The sequence below is a fragment of the Strix aluco genome, chromosome 4 (assembly GCF_031877795.1).
Source record: "Strix aluco isolate bStrAlu1 chromosome 4, bStrAlu1.hap1, whole genome shotgun sequence".
NCBI lineage: Eukaryota > Metazoa > Chordata > Aves > Strigiformes > Strigidae > Strix > Strix aluco.
The window spans coordinates 85,656,254-85,672,829 of NC_133934.1; the positions used below are offsets into that span (position 1 = coordinate 85,656,254).

General features: G+C 44.7%; 1 protein-coding gene across 2 annotated transcripts in view; it reads right to left on the reverse strand.

The window, feature by feature from the left end:
• RASGEF1B (RasGEF domain family member 1B) overlaps positions 1-14,667 on the reverse strand; it is a 32,821-nt gene extending 18,154 nt beyond the window's left edge. For both annotated transcript variants that reach the window (XM_074821522.1, XM_074821521.1), the window contains exons 1-2: positions 14,582-14,667; positions 1,257-1,439 (exon numbers count right to left, since the gene is read on the reverse strand). In XM_074821522.1, the coding sequence (XP_074677623.1) occupies positions 1,257-1,433 (177 nt within the window). In that variant the 5' untranslated portion in view covers positions 1,434-1,439; positions 14,582-14,667. The remainder of the gene's footprint in view (positions 1-1,256; positions 1,440-14,581) is intronic.
• Positions 14,668-16,576: the final 1,909 nt, after the last annotated feature.

Sequence of the window (16,576 nt, forward strand, 5' to 3'; positions counted from 1 at the left end):
TTGGCCAGATTGCTGAGTTGACTCAATTTTGCCACGTACACCATCTTTACCATGCTGTGTTTGCCTGTCTGACCTCAGTAAACCACACACTATGACCTTGTACTTCCTTTAAGAATCTCCAAATACTGTTCATTTCTCACAGTATTGCTTGTCTCCTGGGTGAAAGCAGAGGGAACTGCATAGCTTAATTTTACAGAACAAAAATTAGTAACTCATTCTGAGGTTACAAGAAGAGGCTCCTTATTTTGCTTTAATTTTCCATATATCATAATTTAAACTCATTGTGAGATGGATATACAAAATATCCACTCCACTCTCCACATTGCCAGTAGTTAAGTATCTGTGGCACCCACAAGAAAGATTCTACAATGTTCCAGTCCTAGGAACTTGGAATAAACATCATGTTTGACCAATTGATGTCTAAATTGCTACATGTTTGAATTTTAAGCATTAATGGATAAGCACTAGCTTAAGCACAGTCCTGTGCTGCTATTAACTCTGATCCAAGTTAAAAAAGATCCTGTCTTGGAAACATGAATAGATCTACGACAACAACAGAAACTGAATATAAGCAGAGTTATGTCTTCAGCAAGAGCCTTTCAACAAGCACAGATGCAGTTTCATCATCCCTCAGTCATCCCCAACTGCCCCCCCCCCCCCTTTTGATATCATTATTCTTCTCTAAGAATTATATAAAATGTCTCAATGCACAGATGCATCTAGACGGGCCAAAAATTCTCAGATGACAAATGTTCCATTCTCACATCCAGCATCTGTTGATTCCAAACAGTGTGGTACTAGTTCAATCAGTTGCTAATTGCAAGATATGTGGGGACCTCACATGAGCAATGGGAAATAACCATTAAAAACTGTTTGTTTTTAAACTAAAAACATTCATACTGTCACGCTGGTGGTCACGTCTTTCTCCTCAGCTTGCCTGTGAGACTTTAAAGGGTCAATGGTACATACAATCCATCAAATAGTAAGCCACACTAGGTACTTACTTTATAAGTGAGACCAGGGCTGTGCACCTCACAACAGGAGTAATAAAGAATTAGACTTCCTAGGTCAGGTGAGCTACTGCACGCTGCACTCACATGAAGCACATATTTATCCTGTCATTGCTAAATCAGTCACTTGAACCCCTTCCTTTGCAATTTGATGTGACACATTCTGCTTTTGCTGTACATGTGAAAGTTCCTCTTTATGAGATGCATGAGGCCTAGCCATATAGCTAACTGGGTGTACAGACTTACATCAGGATAGTAATCTACACTGGGTACCAAGTGCTGGATCAGAGCTTCCAGAGACCCTGACAGGAGGTTGTTGTCATGGTAATAGAGCCCTCCACAGTTGTCTTCTTCTGACTGATACAGGTTCCTGTTGCAGCCACTGCTGTCAAACATAGCTGCAAAGGGAGGTGTCTGTGGCATCCTTTCCTGAGAAGACACACAAAAAAGATATGGGATAATTACCACAAGGCACAACAACGTAAGAGGCTTTCTACACTGCAGAGATAGGAAGCACTAGAGCACTAGGAAGAAAACCCAGTGTCATACCCTGGGTTGCCTGCACACAGCAGTAAAGATTGTACCGTCTTCCAGCCTGTGCAGATTTCTCAGGGAAGGGCCAACACAGGCTCTCATCACTGCCTGTCTACTGCAGTTGCCAGGTGCTTATTTTATATCTTGCTGTTTCTTCATTAAATGACAGATAAGAGGTCAAAGTTAAGAGTTAGAAGGAGCGTACAAGAATCCTGACAGGTTTTGGGAACTCAAACTTTCTGTAAAGCTTTTGGGGATGTGGCATAACGTTCATTGACAACTTTGGGCAAATCCTTACAGCAGCTACCTAAGAGCAGCGCTCTGATGGGGAAGCATGTTCAGGCTGTCATGGGCTGCCACAGCCCCAGTCAGCGCAGAGGGAGAGAGACTGAAGCAAAGCCCAGCCCTGAAGAGGCTACGTGTGAGGACAGTCCCCTTATGCAACACGACAACCACATAACTACAATCAAAAGCTCCAATTTCCCAACTCCACCCTGGTAAATCAGTGCTGGGTTTTTCCAATTCTACCGTGACAGGTGTGACCCAGGCTAAAGACCGACGCTTCAGTGCATCTGTCTCCACCTACTCTCTGAGTGGCTTCACAGAAATTTGGAAAAATATGCCTGTGTACAGTTGCTTATCAATGTTGTCCAAGCTCACCAATGATATCAAAGATGTGAGCAAAGTCAGACATCTGCTAAATGCTCTCTCCAAATTCTGTGACAATATGAAAAATCCAGCCTTGTGTCTTCCAGGTTCAGATTTTCTTAATACTTAAGGAAAAATAAAGCAACTACTCATCAGTCTGCATCTGTGGAATAACCAATTTCCTTGGTCTTACCAAGGAAAAGATCAGCCAGTGCTGCAGGCTGTTCAGTCATCCAGAGTAGTGGGTGGGCAGCAAGGGGGCTATGAGCACCCAAGAGCTCTTTTGGTGACAAAGGCCAAAAGATAAAATCTCTCTGATTATCTGAGAGTTGAGTTGTACCCTCCTTCCCTCCCCTCCCCTCTCTCCTTCCTTTTGGGAGTAGCAGTTCTTGTCAGTTTAAGGAACCTGGGTTTTATAGCCTTGACTGCAAGCTAAGTTTGTACTCAATTTTAACCACAAATATGTGCTGGTTTTACTCTACTACAGCAGTTACTGGACTGTGAGTACTAATGGGCCAGCCACATTCAGGGAGTGGACAGATGAAATGCAGAAAGGTATTGCACACTGCTTCCCCCGCTCCCCTCGCCTTGGGAGGCAAGGGAGATCAAATTGAGAAGATAGTATCCACAGGCTGCCCTGCTTGTGTGCTGACAGAGCATGTGCATGTGCCTGAGAAAAGCATTAATGCCCCCGAGCCATCATTGTAAGTGCAGATGCTGTTGCTTTTCTCTCCATTGTATCAAATCCTATTTGGGAAAAGGCTCTGTAAAGCCACAGACTTCAGCAAACACCAGTCTGTGAAGGCACCCCATTTTGAGAACAACTAGCAACGTGACAGCCTGGAGATAAATAGCATGCTGCCATCTGTGTGCTCCACAACTCACGACAAAGAACTGTTCAGAGTGAGCTCAGTGGAGATGACAAGCTATTAAGTTATTAGCTAGATTCCTGGGGACCAGAAGCACCACACAGAGCCACAGACTTGATGCTGCTGGCAGCATGTCCAGACAATGGAGGCATTCAAACCAGCATAAGACTGAGGGATTCAGTAAATAAACAGCAAGAGAAAGCCCAAAACAGTTGCAAAGACAGAGAGGGACAGTGAAAAGAGCCTCTCAGCCTGTGTGATGGGTGCTGATCCCACCTTGCAAGATGCTAAAAGTTATCTGCATCCAAATGGGAAAGAGTGAGGAGTCTTCATGTCTGAAAAGTGACATGAGTCACTCTGTGCAGCTGTTCAACCAGTGACTGAATTCCATCCAGCCCAACGATTTGGGAGAAGAGAACAACAAAGTCAATACTTGTGCTGCAGCGTAAGAGCATGAGGGGCAGGACTGAACAAAACAAGGTTCCTGTACAAGAGAGTTCAAATTACTGGGCAAGTGAGTAGCAATTCAACCACAGCCACACTCCGCAATGATAAAGCATCTTGATGCATAAAGTCTCTTGGTCTTTGTCTTTCAGGCTCTTTGCAAGGCTAGCAAAGTTTTAGAAACAAAGCATTACTAGGGAGCTGACAGGAACGTTCTGCAGCATTTTCTAGGTTTTCATACTGTTCAAAGCTCACCATGTTTTAATCAAACCAGAGACTTGAACAAATCCAAAATATTCTGCAGCCCACGGTGCTGAAAGATGTCCCGTTTGCACACAAATTCAGAAATCTTTTCAGCTACTGTAGCAAAGTTTACTCAGCCATGAGGCAAGTGGCAGTGGACAGTGTGTAAACACTTGCCACCCACCAAACCTTATACTCATACAAGGAGTAGAGTATTATTGCATCTGCATAGAGTACTATTTGCATCTGCAAAGTAACTTGACATCAATATTGTCACTGTAAAAAACGAAGGAGGGTAGTGGTTTCACTCCAGATTTTTGCTTTGGGTGGTGAGAGTTATGTGAAATCACAACTAATTGCTGGCTCGGCTCGCTAAAACATCTATAGATTCCAGTTTCACCCTGAATTGGGCTGTTTTGGTTAATACAAAGCAGACTCGGGCAGTATCTCATTTTGTGGGTGATACAACATTTGAGGAAAAACCTCCACTTCCACCATACCACTAACTTCTGTCATGGTAAGAACTGAAACAGGTGTGAATCACAGCAGGGTTTTCCTCCAACGTATTTTACACATGCATACTATGTATTACTGCCTGTTAAAATACAAGACTTTTCAGAAGGTCTGCAGGCAGTGCTTAAATTCTAATAACTAATTCCCAAAGGGAATTTGGGTTTGCAGCACCGGCTGTTCTTTTCCTTGGTAAGACCAAGGAAATTCGTTATTCCACTGGCACTGAGATGCAGACTGATGAGTAGTTGCTTTATTTTTCCTTAAGTATTAAGAAAATCTGAACCTGGAAGACACAGGGCTGGATTTTTCATTTTCAATTTGAAGTTGCAGTCCCCTAACGCTCAGCACAACACTTACTCCCACAACCACGTGGATCCTTCTTCAGAAAAAACTAAATTTGAGACACAGAGAGCCTCCTAGCCTCAAGAGGAAAGAAAAAAAGTCATCAGGTCATTAACAGATACACTGATTCATAACAATAAAATAAAATTTCCAAAAGTCTGGCTGCGAAAGGTACATATTGGCTCACTTGTTTGCTATCTATTTCTGGATGCTGCTTGACAGAGATGGTTCAGTTGTGCTTCAGTGAGACATCAAGCTAAGAGATGTTCTGTACGCTCCACGTTCAAACACTGTGAACAAGACACTGGACGCGTTCTCGATGCAATGAAAAGGGATGATACCAAAGTGTGACAGAGATAAATACAGCATAGTCAACAGGATGATTCATCCAACATATGTGCTTTTCCAGCAGGACTCCTTTATTACCTCGACCTTGACTCTTCTGTTGTATTTTATATGGAGGTGGAAAAACAAAGCAGCATGCTTAGTTCTAACTAGCTCAGGAGCTAAATACATAACACTAAACCGTGTCTTCAGAATGACTTGAGTGGAACTTAAATTTGGTCACTGAGCAGAATCTGGACCACAAAGCCTTAGCATATAGAGCAGAGGTATCTTGGGACCTAAAAATATTGATAAACCACAGCAATATAAGATCTGACAAGCAGGAATTAGAAAAAAAGACAGGAAATCTGATTTTAGTGAAAAATATGCTGAGAGTTAAAACTGCAACTTTTTAACTGGGCTTTGAAAACATTTGGCTATTACTAACATGAAAAACATTTCTCTCTCCTTTCTTTTTTCTTTTTTTTTTTCCTTTAAGAAGGAAAAGAGTGGCTTTTTTTTTTTTTTTGTTAAAGACCCGACTTGAAAGAAAGAGCAATTAGATAATTTCCTTGCTCTACCAGTGATGTTCTCCTATGACAGAGTGAAGTCGATAACTCCCTGCCTTGTGGAAAGAGGAATAAACATTTTTTCTGCATTTAGTGTCATTATGGAGAACGTGAGATCTTGGGCATTAAGGTCCAGATTCTGGCTTTGAGTAGCCTCTGACAAGAAAGAAGTCACAACCTTCCCAGTAACAGCAGTGTAAATGGAAAGCCAGAGCCAAAGACGATGTGCTCAAAACCCCACCGTTTCCTGCAGGAGATGAGTTCCAGTTTGGCAAAACTAAAAGAATCAGACGTAGCTTCCAGGCTGCCAAGGTCTTGTCCAAACCTCTGAGTTCAGCAACAGAAGAAAAATCTGTTTTCTACTAGCAACAGTGGAAGGTTGCATTGGTTTGTTTTCTTTTCATTTATATTAAAGATCTCAGCCTGCCCGTCGGGTGTATAAAACAAAGCCAGAAATATGGACAGCTCATATCCTTTACAGAAGCACCCACTGAGGGGTTCAGTAGTAGCCATGGAAGGTGCCTTTAAAGACACTGCCAAACATTTTGGTTATGTGCAGGTATCTCCCATCCTACATCCCTCAGCCAGAGGAATGGTGACTGAATTTGTTACAAGTCCCAAGTCACACCTCCTCATAGAAGATACAAACCTCATGTGTGCAGTTACATCCCCTCAGAGCTGCTTCACCACTGAATCAGAAACCCCAAACCACATTTTTAGTAGGCGATTACCATCCTGCCTTGTTCTTAAGGATGCCATTACAAAATTGAGGTATGGCAAAACAAAAGTCTGCTGGGGAAAGGACTATAAATCTTAACACCTTGCACCAACCTGGGAAAGTCTGAGCAAGTCAGAATGAGCCTCGGCTTTCACATATAGAAAGGAAGTAAGGACTAGGTGCTTGCCAGCAACATCCAGCTTTCTCTTGAGTGTTTCTGAAAAGTGTGGAGTATTTTAGACAAGGGCACAGGCTACCCAAAACAAAAGCATAGCAGACACAGGGGCCACCACTGGTTGCATTCCATACAGCTGGGTGTGTTTGCTTTGCTTACAAAAGCATTTGTTTTTGCACTGAAAGGTAAAGTGAAATTCTACAGCTCAAGCTATTGAGAAGATAAGAAACCTGAAACACTCACAGATTGGTGTTTCATATGCCTTACTTGTAGAAACTAAGATCTTATAACTATCCCAGCTCAAGTCCTCCTGCTTCCATTCTTCCATGCAGAATTTGCCATACAATTCTAGCAGTGTGACTTCAGCACCAACTTTGACTTACAGTTCCTTCCTATATATTGTCCTTCCTAGAAATACTTCTTAATAACTGTACCTTGTAAGAAGCAGAGCACAGAATAGTATTCCATACTCACACAGGAGATTGAAAGAGGAGCGATATGGGCTTTTTCCTGGCTGAAATTGAGTGCAAGACTAAGAGCAACTCAGAAGGAATCCACCACAGAGCAACAGGAGTGCTAAAACTATCCATAGGTGATATTGCTAGACAGCGACATAACAACAGAAATGCATCTTGCACACAGCAGAGACCAGTGAATTGCAGTCCCTGGCAGGGAAGGCAAAGATCTGAGGCAGGCATAACAAACCCCACTGAGCCTTAAGAGACTTCCTCATTTTCACGAAACCAGCAGAGGAACAATTTTGTAAAGTTTACAATTTTGTAAAGTTCTCAAAAAATTCCCCAGGCAACAATAGGCTGCAAAGGAAGAAGAAAAACCCCAGTAAGCAAAGAACAGACCAGGAACTGAATTTCAATGAAAGGCATCTTCCTCCTGAACGTGCAAAGGAACTCTTTCTTGGATCTATAAATAGATCTCGCTGATGGTGCAGGAGGGTCAGATGCAGCACTGCTGACTGATCACTCACATATGAGAACTTCGACGCAGTAATTAAGCAGATCCCGAATCACCCGAAACTAAAGACCTTGGCTACTGAACTGCAAAAGTGTGATGGATATGAATGCATTTGTGTATACGCTTGGGAGCCTTAGGAAAAGCGCAGGGGGTTTAAGAATGCCTTGAATTTCTCGAAACATGTAAGGGTGGAAAAAGGGAGGAAAACAAACAAGTTCCTCTTGATGCTGATGTGCTGTAAATCCATGTTCCCTGCTTAAGTCCCAAGAACCAACCTCCCTTCTACCCTTTCCCCGTGCTCTTCTTCTGTGGGGCAGAAGAGTGGTGCAAGTCTGATGATGCTGAGGGTGGCTGTGCCACAATGTTGCTGCAGTGCCATGCAAGTACATGGGCAGACTACACCACTGCAAAAATCCCAATTGCAGGGAAATTACCTGAGCCAAGGGAGAGGGCAGGGCGTATGTTCCTCCCAACCAAAACACACGAAACAATTTGTATTGCTGGACACACAAAAGCAGCTGCCTTGAAACACAGAACATGAAAAGACGACCACATGTGTAATATATTAGCTTTCTCAACACGCTTGTATCTTACCTTGATCACAACGCAGCTGAGATTTTTATCTGTAGGTTAAAACTGAGGCGGCCACAATTATTAAAAAAGATACTATACGAAGTGTGCTCCATCACTGACTGATTAATCTTTTTAGTAAGTTCATTTGTAAGTTATTTTTTTAATTTATGGGCAATTTCTTCATCTGGATGATGTCCTTTTAACATTTGAATTAAATTTTCAGTTCAAAATAAGGCTGTTCTCCCATGGGGTTTTTTAACCTTGTAAATTTCTTCAATAATCCCGCTTTTTTTTTTTTTTTTTTTTTTGGTTTCAGAAGAGAAGTTTAAAATGAGCCATACAGGGTAAGTATCTAAGTGACATGATGGATTAGCACAGCAGTAATTATATGTCACGAGCCACCAGAGATTCTAGAAAAGTTCAGTCCATTGCACACTCCATAGCAACTCCTGTAAAGCTCGAGTGATTTACAGAATGGATGGAATGGGAAAGGGTGCAGAAAGGCCTCAGACCAGCCAAAGCATGCAGTGAAGTACCATCCATCTTAAACAACAGACAACACATGTAGCTACTCTTTTCTACCAAAATTTATGAGCAGGCAGCTGGACTGAAAGCAAAAGAAGTTTTGATAGACAACTAATACCGGGATCATATTAAGAAACAACTTCCCCCCACCCCCTTCCTGGACCTATTTTCATTAAAAAATTCATAAATGGTCCATCCTCCAAGCACTTTGTTTAAAACCAAACAAATGCACAAGCTGAGTATGATCTCCTCAGTCCTACACATTAAATTTCATTCAAAATTAGACACCATCAGGAAAGACAGACAGCCTACTGGCTGGCCAGCACAAAGTGTTAAGAAATTGGCTGGAACTGCTGATGGCAAAATCAAGAGCTTTGAAATAGGAGTACAAGTGTATTAAATGCAAAGAAAACACAGGCACGCTACTGAAGCCTTATGCTTTTTTAACTCACTGAAGCAGGATGGGGTTTTTAGAAGTACACAGCATTCCCCTAATTGCACTGAGTGAAATACAGAAGAGTTTTGCCAACTGTTCTGTTGGGAACAGAGGTCTTTTAAATATCATAGTCATAAAACCCTAAAATGCCACCTCTCTATTCAGTGTCTGTCAGGGCTCCCATCCATCAGCAAGGCACAGAGCTCTACAGACCCAAGCAGGTTTCCATCCCGGCCTCCCGTGCTGCTGAGCAGCCAGCTGAGCTGCTGCTCATCAATCAGCTGATGAATTGCTACGGTTTGCAGTCAGGAGTTTTAAGGCAAGGGAACAGCAGTGATGATTTACTTCAAAACATCACGCTGTAAACCAAGTGATTCAGCAGCTGATTCATGGTGGCTCAGCTGTCCAGGAACGGGGTGGACCAGTGATGTCATCCATGCTATGCCATCCCCACCAGTGAGTCAGAACCCTGACACTCTATCATTTCTGCAGCATGCTTTGTGCCTCCTGTGTACTTCAGACTGAAGAGATAGAAAAATCGATGCTGTCAATAGAGAAAGGAGCAGTTTCCCCTATGCTATCATCATAACAGTACCACTGATTTTAATGTCGTATTAGACTCCCACTAACCTTGGGGAATATGATCCATTTCGCCCTCTACAACTCCCTGAAAGGAGGGTGCAGAGAGGGGGGATGAGTCTCTTGACCCAAGGAACAAGCGCCAGGACAAGAGGGAATGGCCTCAAGCTGTGCCAGGGCAGGGTTAGACTGGCTCTTAGGAAGTATTTCTTTGCAGAAGGGGTTGTTGGGCATTGGAATGGGCTGCCCAGGGCAGGGGGGGAGTCCCCATCCCTGGAGGGGTTGAAGAGTCGGGTTGACCCAGCGCTGAGGGATCTGGTGGAGTTGGGAACGGTCAGTGTGAGGTTCATGGTTGGACTGGAGGAGCTTCACGGTCTTTTCCAACCGAGATGATTGTGTGTGTGATTCTGTGTGATTTTATGTGACAAGGATATAAACCTCTGTAATCCTAACCCATCTGAGGTGACCAAGGCCAAACCACACACATTTTCTATCTGCACAGTCAGTAGGTAAGCGTGGGTCCAAACTAGTTCACAGTGATAACCAGCTTCATCAAGAACTGTTCACACATTTGTCCCCAGCCAACAGCAGAAGCATCATTTCAGTGCTTAGACCTGGCAGGTGGGAGCTTGGATCTGCTTCTGACTCTGCTACAAGCTCCTCACGTGGTGTAATTCAAGTCACTCAGTTTCTCATTACTGCATTCCTCTGCTTGACAGTACGAAGAGGGATTAGTGTGGGGTTATTTCCTTTCATGAAGTTCCAAGATCTTTTTTCAAAAGGGGTACAGTAGGTGTATCACACTATTAATGCCAGAAGCACAGTACTAAGCCTTAAGCATGAAGTTCTCTTGACACAGTTTCTTCTTCAACCTCATCAAAGCAAGACGCCTTCAGAACCCAAAAGCTGTTGCTCTTTGCAGACATCCATGCTTGGCCTTCTGGTTAAACCTACAATACACTTCAGAAGAAAGAACCATTCCCTTTCATGATCATAATAGACAGGCAAGTTATAATTTACAGCAGCAAGCTGTAATATTGTTAAATAACAGTACTTAATTTCATTTAACTGGTTCTACCTAAAATGTCATTGCCAGACATCTCTCTTCTATTTAGAAGACGCAGAAAAAATGCTGGTTTAAGGCGGCGAACAGTTCACATAATATCTGTTTTTCCATTTACCAAGACCTTATGCTTCCATGAACAATACAGAACTTTTACTGGCACTTACAGACATACAGCAAGTTGAAAGCAGTATATTTAGAGTTTCTGCAGTAGAAATACTTCCGTGAAAAAAACACAACAACAAAAAAATAAACTTTTTATTGTTTAGGTTGAAGAAAAAAAGGGATGGTCCCACTTTGGCAGTTAAGAAAGCAAATACAGCTCTGTATCTGGGTCAGTTATACTTTCCTCACACCCATTTATGCCTGGGCTGAATATCAGCCAGTGGTTTCCAGACCAGAGCTGGGTCTGAGGTATAGGGGACTTGTACAGCAGTTGGCTCCAGCTTGGCTGGCTCCTTGGGAAATCACGGAGAAGAACAATCTAGCCAAACTGACTGAAAAGAGTTTTTTCCCTAGCCTAGGCAGGGCCATAGCAGAAATATCCTCCACTCACATGCTGCATCTGCCGGTTCGTGTCAGCCTTTAAGACTCAGCAGCAGTTCCCATGCTCAACCGAAGGTGGACCCTTGGGCTCTGCAGTCGATGGGTCAAAGTCTCCTTGCCTTGAAACAATTAGATCTATGAAGTCAACACACAGTAAGTATGGTATTGAGCAAACGTATACCATCTTGGATTGTGAAAGGATCATTGTAAACACAGGCTAATAGTGTCTGAATCCCTGCAGGATGTTTAAGGGAGGATCAACCCTCATGGGCAGGTACTGTCAGGTCAGCACGCTGCTTTCATGCGGAAAGCACCTGGCCTTGTATCAATGAGAGCAATTATCTCAGAAAATATCCTGCTCCCCCGTCTGACTCAAGCATATTTATCCTCTGTCTTATTGCTTATGAATCTAAATGTCATTGTGCTGGTTGATGCAGACTCACAGTTTCCCAGGCTCATCTCTCTACTGGTGTGTAACCTGGTATTTCTGGCCCCTATTTCCAGATGTGACAAGATGCAAGCAGAGTACCTGACCCCATGGGAGGGGCAGGTGACCTGGGGAACGTTTTACTGTGGGGAGAAGGTGCATTTTAATGAATCAAACCCAAAAGAGTCAGAATACGTGGATCTGAGTCATGCAGTGCTATTCCAGAGCCACCTAGGAAGGCTGAGCTGTACTGTTTCTGCGATCCTGCTCACTTTCTAATAAAAATACAGCCATACCGAACACCATCCTCACTGTTCCTCACTGTAGTGATCTAGTTTTTTTAATACTGCTTCTCACAGCAGCTATCGTTGAGGAGGAATTAGCAAGAGCTTTCAGCTAGAGGTAGAGTCTTTGCCTCCTGTTTGCAAATTCTGTATTGTCCTTGTTGTGGCTGCAAAATGCACTCTGGAACTTTTGTTTGCAAGCTCATTTTCTAGCAAAGTGTTTATTAGATGATGTGGCTCTGTCCCACAAACCCACAGCAAGCAAAGGGCACTTGTCAGTGCTTGCAGAGTACACCTGTATATCTACTAACATTTGGGAAAAGATGCTTAAGGATGAGAAAACACAAATTTTGTCTCCTTCATTGAAACACAAGCATCCTATTCCAACCCACAGCTTCTTCCTGTATTGCCCAACCATCTACTGAACAGCAGAACAGTGCTCAAATGACTGAAGAAAAGGAAGACATGTTGAGACAAAGGCAAAATTAGCTTTCCATTCAGAAACACTGCATAAAGATACAAGGAAATAAACAGTTCAAATCACCTCTACCTCAAGAAATTGAGGGCTGTCTTCTGAAGACTATGCTTTAAATTAAATCTCCTATGACAGCTACCCGGCTCAATGCTGGAGCTTTGACACTAGTCACGCCAAACCGGTGACAAGGATCACAGTTAATGGAAGGAACTCTACAAACTGAGCAGGGACACAGCTTCAAAGAACAACACACCCACACGAATGATGTGTAAGAGTGAAGTGAGCACCACAAGCTTGCTCTCTTCCAAGTCATTTGACTGAGCTCCCACCACTTCTAAGCATAATGACACTCTAGTTAAAATCAGTACTAGCTGACTGACTGCAGCCCTGCAGAGAAAGAAAAGCTTCCTAAACCCTTTGATATAGATGGTAGGAAATCTTTGGAGTGTGAACCACCCAATACTTTTTACACCTCCTCTCTTTGCACAAGAGCCCTAGAGCTTGATATTCAGAAAAGCTTAGAGCGACAGTGCATCCCTGTTACCAGGAGTGTTGAGCTCTTTGGTCCCAAACATCACTTAACCCTTTCAGAGATGATCATTTCAGAGGCGTTTGAGAGTACCAGTTCTACAAAGTTTTAACCATTGAGCTTTGTAGCACTTTTCCAAGGGTAACACCAATGTCCAAACAGCCATGTAGTCAAAGGTAGCCAAGAAAGATCCCACCCACACAATTTTTCCAGCTCTAATAGGTGTCATAATGCCAGTGATGTAGTACAAACTGGCAATATGACCCTCACACAGCTCATTCCTATCCTCACCCCAAGAAAAACTCACTTTTTATCTACTCTGGGTTATAAAAATAAGCTCCCATGTTTTGAGCTTTTTCAGCTTGCATTCCTTCACCGACAAGTCCAGTGTTGAATTGTGCCTGTCATTTCTGACACGGCGTGACAGCAGCTCACCCTGCGGACCACCAACAAGTACGGTGACTCACTGCATTCCCCAAGGACTGTTCAGATACAACTGGAGCACAGGTAGCAACACACTTTGCTGTTCCCAAAAACCTCAGCAGAAAGAAACCACGAAGAATGTGAACCAACCGGGATTCATTTTACCATCCAAAAAACCATTTTACTTAGTGTGGGGCACTGCTGTGCACTTAACCCCTGATAAACCAAAATTTTCTTTCCTCTTTCCTAGTAGGTCTCTCCACCACAGCCCCCCAGTTAGCTACTTGGCTTTAGTGTACTTAGCATTGATTTTCAAGTGATTACCAGCTTCTCTCCCAGACATCTCATTTGCAAGCTGCAAGATAAGCCTGAGGGACTCATTCCTCAAACATTGTTCTTGGCTTTCAAAACAAAGACACAGACGAGGGACCCAGTCCTGCCTGCACAAGTCCCCATTTCCCACAGCTGACACATTATCTCAGCCCACCAAAGCCGTAATCTTACTGAAAGCAACCCCCTCAACACTCCTCGCGTTGTGTGAGGTACAGAGTACCTCTTTGCTCCTAGCTCTTTAGATTTTTCAGGCTATTATTTCCCCTCCAAGAGGAGTCAGCCTTCCTCTGTTTTATTCAGGAAAACTCTCCTGAAGTTTTCCTCACCTCTCAGTGCTACATTTAGCTTTACACACAGGCAGGCAGGGAGGCACTGCTTGTTGTTAGAGCTGCCTTAGTTTACAGTCCGGCCTAAGCACAACATCGCTGATGAACAACACATTGGTCTTGGGTCATTTAACAGCCGTTTCGCTCCTTCTGCCCCTGAGCTGCTCCCACCTCACTCAGCACAGGGGCCTGAAGCTTTACCAGTCACACACAGCAGATGCCCAGCAAAAGAGAAGCCCATAAACACACCTGAGTGACACCACCACCACCACCCCCCCCCGCCCACCTCCCCGTTTCACGCAGCCCTACAACCACAATCTGGCAAATTAGTGCTTTTTCATCTCTCCTATCCAAAAAACCAGCCATCAATTGAATCGATGGGCTTAAGCAAAAACAGGGAAAGCTTCTCTGAGGGATTACAGCCACAGAAAGATGACATCGTGCAGTTTTAGGACCCTGTTCCATCGTTATACAGGTAGAAGGACCCAACCACCGCACCACCAAGTGCTTTTTCTGCTGGGCTGAAGTCTCTCTGCCCTCCCCAGCATCCTGATCCCCCAGAAACGAGCAAGCTCGGGCTGTACAGAGCTGGGGAGCTAGAAGGGACATAAACACCAGGAGAGAGCGACCATGCTGCCGGGGCTAGGGATGGATAGATGGACGGACGGACACTCGAGCACCGCAGACGCCCCGGACCGTACCTGGAAGTGGCCGCAGGCGCTTTACCGCCCGCAGGTACGCATCGTCCTCGGCTCGGCTCGGCTCGGCTCAGCTCCCCACCCCGCCGTTCCCCTGCCCGGGACTGCCGGGCGGAGGCGGAGCGCCGGGAGGTGCCGCTGCCCGCCCCGCCCTGGGCCGCGGGAGGGGCTGAGCTGGCCCCGCCGCCGCTGCCCAGCCGGCTCCTGGGTGCCACCGGCGGGCCGGTGCCACAGGCGCTGGTTTGAAACCCGGGGCTGAGCCCGTGGGCGACTGGACGCGGCTGAGATTGCCCGGGAGCGGGCGCTGCCCAGGCGGCCCTGGACCTTTACAGGCGGACAAGAAGAGGCCACGCGTACACGACATTTCCTCCCAGCAGCCTCCCAGCTTGTGTTTTCAGCACTGAGGATTTCCCGAGCTCAGGGCTGTTCGTCTGTTCAGCGACGCTCAGCACATCTCTCTTTCCAGTACTCATCCAGTTCCGCCCGCAGCCCATCCGCAAAAGTCTTCAAAAAGGACTCGCGCAGATCCACCAGAACTCCTCAGAGAGCCACTGTCCTTCATTTCACAGAATCCCAGAATCATCTCGGTTGGAAAAGCCCTTGAAGCTCCTCCAGTCCAACCATGAACCTCACACTGACCGTTCCCAACTCCACCAGATCCCTCAGCGCTGGGTCAACCCAACTCTTCAACCCCTTCAGGGATGGGGACTCCCCCCCTGCCCTGGGCAGCCCATTCCAATGCCCAACAACCCCTTCTGGAAAGAAATACTTCCTAAGAGCCAGTCTAAAAAATTTCTCTTGAACTCAGCTTACTAGCTTCCATCTCATGTTCCCTTCTCTTCCATGGAGGGCCAAACATTTCACTCCTTCGCACTCGCTCCAGAGCACTCTGAGTTTTCTCCATTTCTTGCACAGCATCCTCAGTCACCACTTTTCCAGGCTGGAAGGCTTTAGTCTGGAGGAGGCTGAGGGGAGACCTCATCGCCCTCTACAACTCCCTGAAAGGAGGGTGCAGAGAGGGGGGATGAGTCTCTTGACCCAAGGAACAAGCACCAGGACAAGAGGTAATGGCCTCAAGCTGCGCCAGGGCAGGGTTAGACTGACTCTTAGGATATTATTCACAGCAGGGGTTGTTGGGCTTTGGAATGCTTGAAAGACAGGAGCCTCTGGCTACTATTTCTGCACACAAGCATACAAGGAGCATGTAAACTTGAGTTCCTTTGGCCAGGATTATTTTGGAGGCAGGCACACAACCCTACCTACCTGCATTTCTATTTCTTTAAATTCAGTCTCTAGAAAGAAATGCTTTAAAAATTTACTTTCAAAATAATTGAGCTGGCAAGACAACAAATAGGAAAGGGACCCCAACACAAAGGGCCTTTGCCCACACAATTCCCTTTCTGGAATTGGGACTTAAAGGCTCATGTAATCTCACTGTGAATTTTAGAAATTACTTGCAAGTCTTCAAGATCTGGATTCGCACAAAAGCTCCTTCTGTCCGTCTGCACAGTGTCACATATAATGTGACGTATAACAAAATGACATTGCAGTGTTATTTCTGAAGGAAGATGACACAATGCCGAGCCAGAAGCCACAGCCCTTACACACGTACCCTGGTCCTTTCCCACTGTGGTGGGTATGTCAGAGGATGGTGCAACGTATCTTCCCCAGGCTCTGCTCTGTGATGTTTCCTCTTTGTGACAGGTTTCCCAACGCAATAAACTATTTCACTTTATTGATTCCTGTTTACCCCTACAATTCTCTTCATCAGACAACTCTTGTCGCCATACCTACAAGAAATCTACTAGAAAAAAGATTTAGACTTCATCTAGATAAAGCGTTTCCCCCTTTTCCTTTCGTCCCTCTCAGATTCGAGGATAAACATGTTTTTCCCTCCCTGTGTCTCCCGTATTCTCAGACACAACCTTTGTTTAAAGCAGAAATATTTTCCTACAGTAAGTGCATGTTATCCTGGTTTGTTCTGGTGCAAGCTGACAA